At 35.7% G+C, this 7048-nt stretch overlaps 1 protein-coding gene across 1 annotated transcript; it reads right to left on the minus strand.

Annotated features, from left to right (window-relative positions):
- Positions 1–1248: 1248 nt before the first annotated feature.
- On the minus strand, positions 1249–3956 carry LOC135136745 (uncharacterized). The gene is made up of 2 exons (XM_064066199.1): positions 2040–3956; positions 1249–1993 (listed from the first exon to the last, which is right to left on the minus strand). Exons 1-2 carry the CDS (start codon positions 3776–3778, stop codon positions 1873–1875), a joined length of 1860 nt encoding a protein of 619 aa, XP_063922269.1. The 5' UTR covers positions 3779–3956; the 3' UTR covers positions 1249–1872.
- Positions 3957–7048: the final 3092 nt, after the last annotated feature.

The following is a 7048-nucleotide window of genomic DNA, read 5'->3' on the forward strand; positions in this document are numbered from 1 at the left end:
ATCTAGAAATTCCAGAAAAAAGTACAAGTTTTAAAGTCTAGCAATTCCAGCCATTCTAGAAATTCTACAGATTTTAGATATTCTAGAGGCTCTAGAGATTCTGGAAATACAAAACATGTGAACACTCTAAAAATTCTAGAGGTTCTGGAGAGACCAAAGATTATGGGCACTCTAAAAATTTCACAGATATAAAAGTTTTAGATTCTAGTGGTTCCAGCAATTGTAGAGATTTTGAAGATTCTAGGGATTCTAAAATATCCTAGAGACCCTAAAAATTCGAAATATTCTGAAAATTATTCTTAAGTTTACAGACTCTCTAAAGATTCTAGAGATTCCACTGGATCTAGATATACAGAGATGCCAAATATTCTAATAATTAAAAAAATTATACAGAATCTAGAAATTCCAGAAGAAAGTACAAGTTTTAAAGTCTTGCGATTCCAGCCATTCTAGAAATTCTACAGATTTTAGATATTCTAGAGGCTCTAGAGATTCTGGAAATATTGTGAACACTAACAATTCTAAAAATTCCAAAAATTTTCGATTCTAGCGGTTCCAGCAATTGTAGATTTTAAAGATTCTATGGATTCTAAGTATCCTACAGACCCTAAAAATTCGTTGTAAAAATTCTAAAAATCCCGAAGATTCCAAAAGTTTTAGTTCTAGTGATTCCAGCAGTTGCAGAGATTTTAAAGATTCTAGAAATTCGAGAGGTTCGGGAGATTCTGGAGAAACCAAAGATTATGGGCACTCTAAAAATTGTAGAAATTTTAAAAATTTCAAAGATCCAAAAGTTTTAGATTTTAGTGGTTCCAGCAATTGTAGAGATTTTGAAAATTGTAGGGATTCTAAAATATCCTAGAGACCCTAAAAATTCGAAAGATTTTGAAAATTATTCTTAAGTTTTCAGACTCTCTAAAGATTCTAGAGATTCCATTGGATCTAGATATATAGAGATTCCAGAGATGCCATAGATTCTAGTAATTCAAAAAATTATACAGAATCTAGAAATTCCAGAAAAAAGTACAAGTTTTAAAATCTAGCGATTCCAGCCATTCTAGAAATTCTACAGATTTTAGATATTCTAGAGGCTCTAGAGATTTTGGAGATACTAAACATTGTGAACACTCTAAAAATTCCAAAAATTTTCGATTCTAGCGGTCAAGGCCAATCGCAGTTGACAGCAAAGCGTTCGGACGGGTCTACTTGTAAATTTAGGGGGTGTCATGTGTGAAAAAAAAAGGTGCGAAAGTTTCACTTGTTGTATATTTTTTATAAAATCACCAAATTCAACATACAATTCTAACAATTCACACAAACTCAACCTAAAATTATAACGCTACACATTGTCTTGACTTAATGTGGCAGACTGAGAGTCAACTGATAATTAAAATCATTTAAACTTGAACAATTGCTACTTTTAGTAGTAAACAGTACTTTTATAACACTTTCAATCCAATTTTTGTTAAATAATATCATCCTTTAATAAATAAATAAATATTATGATAGAAAATAACCACTAGAAAACTCTAAACAAACTAGGATTCCTATAATAAATAAAAAAAGCAAACAACATTTACATATTAATAATACATTATTTATCTACACTTTAGTCTATGTAAATAAATAAGACTGAAGAATACTTTGTTAGATTTGTCTTGAAACCTTAATTTAACAGAAGAAAAACTTGATATGAGTCTACTAACTAATGCAACAACTCTACATGAACAACGTTTCAGGTCTGACTTGTATACTAGTGATCACATGAGATTTAATTAAGATTTAAACCTATATAAGAATGCTGCCAAAAGCAACTCGTCGCTTCTGGTAGCATCCGCGTGTCGTACGTTACAAAAATAGAAGGAATCAAATTTAAACCGGTTCTGATGAAGTAGGGGAAGCAACGGAAGACGCAGGTCGAAAGTAAAACTGTTCGTTAACGGGAGAAACTGAGCCTCGGCTTAAAGTGGATGGTTGAATGGGGGAACTGTATCTGAAAAACACCCATTAAACACCATCCGCGCCACCCAACAACTTACTTTCTGGATTTCGCAGCCGTCAACAACTCATCCAAAGTAGTATCTTCAGAATCCGAATAAATCGAAGTGGTGGGCCGACTCACTTTAGCGTTGTAGGTCTGATAGCGGGGCACGTTGACGTAGTCGTTCAAGAGCGACGAACTGCGAGTGTAGTTCTTGTAGTCCCTCTTGACCGGATCCTGCGACGAAAACGTCGACCGACGCGTCAGAGGGGTCTTGTAGCGGTCGTACTCAGACGGATTCTTAGAGTAAGTCGGGTCTTTGTAAAGATCCAAATCTTTGTAGTTTCGGGTCAAACTCGGCTTCCGAGGCCGCTTCTTCTCGTTGAACCTCGTGTAGAAGCTCTTCCTCCTGATCCGGTCGATGACCGACTCGTTCTCGTCGCCCACGTCGCACGAGAACCCGTTCGGCGACACCGGCGAGTGCAACTCCTGGGTGTGGTAGTCCGAGCACACCGACCACGAGTCGCCGCTGGCGTTCTCGTCGGGCGACAACAACGCCGAACTGTCGTCGGTCGTCATCGAGTTGCGGTTGTCGTCGGGGACTGGCTGACTCGGCTTACTCAAATCCAATTTTAATTCCGGGGGTTTAACAGGTTTCGGGACTTCGACGTCTAGATTCAAGCTACGTCTGAACGAATTCACCGGCAGTTTCGACGCTTTGCTCCCTTTAGTTTCTTTGTCGCTCACTACACTAGCACCACTTTGAAATTGTTTCATCTTATCGAGTAACAACGAACGAGGACGTTCCGGCTTCTTTTTCGCCTCGTCCTGACTAGAATTGACGCTATTTTCAGTACTTTTGTTTTGGATCACAGCTTCATCAGCACTCTTCTTTTTTTTCTTGACGACTTTGTCGCCCTTTTTGTCTTGTTCTTCGTATTTTTTGAACAGACTCAAGATTTTGGTGACGCTTTTCCTCGACGCTTGGAGAGGTTTGTTCGAGGTTAAGTTCGAAACGTCTTCGACGGAAACGGCTCGCTTGATTAAACCCGACTCGGTGCAGGGTGCCATGTTCCTGGGTAAACTTTGCTCGCGCAAGCGCTTGATGGTACTTTCCACGCCCGACTTCTTCTCTTTGGACTTCGAATCATCCGAGTCTTTCACGGAAGATGACGAAGAGCGAAACTTCTCTAATTTTTTTTCGATAGATTGCAACAGCTTGTTCTTGTGGCCTTTTTCTTCTTCGTTGATGGTTTTGTTGGTTTCGTTTTTGTCTTCTTTCGTTTTGTCGCGCTCTTTAGAGCCTTGACGCGTAAAACCTTTGCGCAGTCGACTTATCTTTGATTCTTTCTCAGGAGATACTTTGATCGTTTTTTCTTTGTCTGTGTTTTCGGTCGGGTAGCTCTTGGGACGCAATAGTTTCGAGATTCGTGTTTTCTTCACGACCGGAGCATCTTCAGGTTTCTTGACCACGTTGACGTAATCGTGGATCACCTTCTTGCTTTCTTCCGCTTCTTTGTTGTCGGTTTGCGCCGTCACGTTGATGTAGTCGTGCAAGGTTTTGACGTTGTTTTCGATATTTTTGATGTTGTTTGAGACGTTGTTGAGCAAAGAATCAGTTGTTTCGCTGCTTGGTGTGAGTTTGGTCGGATCTTTTTTCTCTTCTTCGATCTTCTCGATGCTTTTTTCTCTCGACACGGATCTTTCTTTTTCTCTAGACATCGATCGTTCTCTTCGGGCGTTCAATCTCGTCTTTCTTTTGTCTCTGATTTCTTTGAGCACTTTTTGCGTTTCCATCTCCCGTTCTTTCTTTTCTTTGACTAGAGAAGAATCATTCGAATTTTTAGGGTCTCTAGGATACCCTAAAAATTCGAAAGATTCTGAAAATTATTCTTAAGTTTACAGACTCTCTAAAGCTTCTAGAGATTCCATTGGATCTAGATATAGAGAGATTCCAGAGATGCCAAAGATTCTAGTAATTCAAAAAATTATACAGAATCTAGAAATTCCAGAAAAAAGTACAAGTTTTAAAGTCTAGCGATTCCAGCCATTCTAGAAATTATACAGATGTTAGATATTCTAGAGGCTCTAGAGATTCTGGAGATACTAAACATTGTGAACACTCTAAAAATTCCAAAGATTCCAAAAGTTTTCGATTCTAGCGGTTCCAGCAATTGTAGAGATTTTAAAGATTCTAGGGATTCTAAGTATCCTACAGACCCTAAAAATTCGTTGTAAAAATCCAAAAATCCGAAGATTCCAAAAGTTTTAGTTCTAGTGGTTCCAGACTCTCTAAAGATTCTAGAGATTCAAAAGATTCTAGTAATTAAAAAAACTATACGGAATCTAGAAATCGTACAAGTTTTTCCAGCCATTCTAGAAATTCTACATATTTTAGAGTTTCCACAGGTTCGAAAAATTCGAAGGATTCTACTAAAGATTCCAGAGCTTTTAGAGATTCTAGAGTTTCTGGAGAAACCAAAGATTATGAGCACTCTAAAAATTCTGAAAATTCCAAAGATCCAAAAGTTTTAGATTCTAGTGGTTCCAGTAGTTGCAGAGATTCTAAAGATTCGAGAAATTCTACAGATTTTAGACATTCTACAGGTCCGAAAAATTCGAAGGATTCTAGAGATTCTAGAGGTTCTGGAGATTCTGGAGAAACTAAAGATTATGGGCACTCTAAAAATTTCAATATAGATTCTAGAGTTTTTATAGATTCTAGAGGTTCTGAAGAAACCAAAAATTGTAAAAATTCCAAAGATCCAAAAGTTTTAGATTCGAGTGGTTCCAGCAATTGTAGAGATTTTAAAGATTCTAGGGATTCTAAGTATCCTACAGACCCTAAGATTCCAAAAGTTTTAGTTCTAGTGGTTCCAGCAGTTGCAGAGATTCTAAAGATTCTAGAAATTCTACAGATTTTAGAGATTCTACAGGTTCGAAAAATTCGAAGGATTCTATAGATTCTAGAGTTTTTATAGATTCTAGAGGTTCTGGAGAAACCAAAAATTATGGACACTCTAAAAATTGTAAAAATTCCAAAAATCCAAAAGTTTTAGATTCTAGTGGTTCCAGCAATTGTAGAGATTTTGAAGATTCTAGGGATTCTAAAATATCCAAGAGACCCTAAAAATTCGAAAGATTTTGAAAATTATTCTTAAATTTCCAGACTCTCTAAAAGATTCTAGAGATTCCAAAGGATCTAGATATACAGAGATTCCAAATATTCTAGTAATTAAAAAAATTATACAGAATCTAGAAATTCCAGAAAAAAGTACAAGTTTTAAAGTCTAGCGATTCCAGCCATTCTAGAAATTCTACAGATTTTAGATATTCTAGAGGCTCTAGAGATTCTGGAGAAACTAAACATTGTGAACACTCTAATAATTCTAAAAATTCCAAAAAATTTCAACTCTAGCGGTTCCAGCAATTGTAGAGATTTTAAAGATTCTAGGGATTCTAAGTATCCTACAGACCCTAAAAATTCGTTGTAAAAATTCTAAAAATCCCGAAGATTCCAAAAGTTTTAGTTCTAGTGATTCCAGCAGTTGCAGAGATTCTAAAGATTCTAGCCATTCTAGAAATTCTACAGATTTTAGATATTCTAGAGGCTCTAGAGATTCTGGAGAAACTAAACATTATGAACACTCTAATAATTCTAAAAATTCCAAAAAATTTCGACTCTAGCGGTTCCAGCAATCGTAGAGATTTTAAAGATTCTAGGGATTCTAAGTATCCTACAGACCCTAAAAATTCGTTGTAAAAATTCTAAAAATCCCGAAGATTCTAAAAGTTTTAGTTCTAGTGGTTCCAGCAGTTGCAGAGATTTTAAAGATTCTAGAAATTCTACAGATTTTAGAGATTCTACAGGTGCGAAAAATACGAAGGATTCAGAGATTCTAGAGGTTCTGGAGATTCTGAAGAAACCAAAGATTATGGGCACTCAAAAAATTGTAAAAATTTAAAAAATTTCAAAGTTCCAAAAGTTCTAGATTCTCGTGGTTGCAGCAATTGTAGAGATTTTGAAAAGATTCTAGGGATTCTAAAATATCCTAGAGACCCTAAAAATTCGAAAGATTCTGAAAATTATTCTTAAGTTTACAGACTCTCTAAAGATTCTAGAGATTCCATTGGACCTAGATATATAGAGATTCCAGAGATGTCAAAGATTATAGTAATTCAAAAAATTATACAGAATCTAGAAATTCCAGAAAAAAAGTACAAGTTTTAAAGTCTAGCGATTCCAGCCATTCTAGAAATTCTACAGATTTTAGATATTCTAGAGGCTCTAGAGATTCTGGAGATACTAAACATTGTGAACACTTCAAAAATTGTAAAAATTCTAAAAATCCTGAAGATTCCAAAAATTTTCGATTCTAGCGGTTCCAGCAATTGTAGAGATTTTAAAGATTCTAGGGATTCTACAGATTTTAGAGATTCTACAGGTTCGAAAAATTCGAAGGATTGTAGAGATTCTAGAGGTTCTGGAGATTCTGGAGAAAGCACAGATTATGGGCACTCTAAAAATTGTAAAAATTTTAAAAATTTCAAAGATCCAAAAGTTTTAGATTTTAGTGGTTCCAGCAATTGTAGAGATTTTGAAAATTGTAGGGATTCTAAAATATCCTAGAGACCCTAAAAATTCGGAAGATTCTGAAAATTATTCTTCAGTTTCCAGACTCTCTAAAGATTCTAGAGATTCCATTGGACATAGATATACAGAGATTCCAGAGACGCCAAAGATTCTAGTAATTCAAAAAATTATACAGAATCTAGACATTCCAGAAAAAAAGTGCAAATTTTAAAGTCTAGCGATTCCAGCCATTCTAGAAATTCTACAGATTTTAAATATTCTAGAGGTTCTAGAGATTCTGGAGAAACTAAACATTGTGAACACTCCAAAAATTGTAAAAATTCTAAACATTTCAAACATTTTCGATTCTAGCGGTTCCAGCAGTTGTAGAGATTTTAAAGAATCTAGGGATTCTAAGTATCCTACAGACCCTAAAAGTTCGTTGTAAAAATTCTAAAAATCCCGAAGATTGCAAAAGTTTTAGTTCTACTGGT

This window comes from Zophobas morio, unplaced genomic scaffold (genome assembly GCF_036711695.1).
Source record: "Zophobas morio isolate AGI-343-1 ecotype UQ-CSIRO unplaced genomic scaffold, CSIRO_AGI_Zmor_V1 ptg000026l, whole genome shotgun sequence".
Taxonomy (NCBI): domain Eukaryota; kingdom Metazoa; phylum Arthropoda; class Insecta; order Coleoptera; family Tenebrionidae; genus Zophobas; species Zophobas morio.

Coding starts and splice junctions, on each gene's coding strand:
- LOC135136745 (XM_064066199.1), bottom strand. CDS start 3,778: ATGGAAACGCAAAAAGTGCTCAAAGAAATCAGAGACAAAAGAAAGACG. Junction 1,994..2,039: donor ACGGCTGCGAAATCCAGAAA/GTAAGTTGTTGG, acceptor GGTGTTTTTCAG/ATACAGTTCCCCCATTCAAC.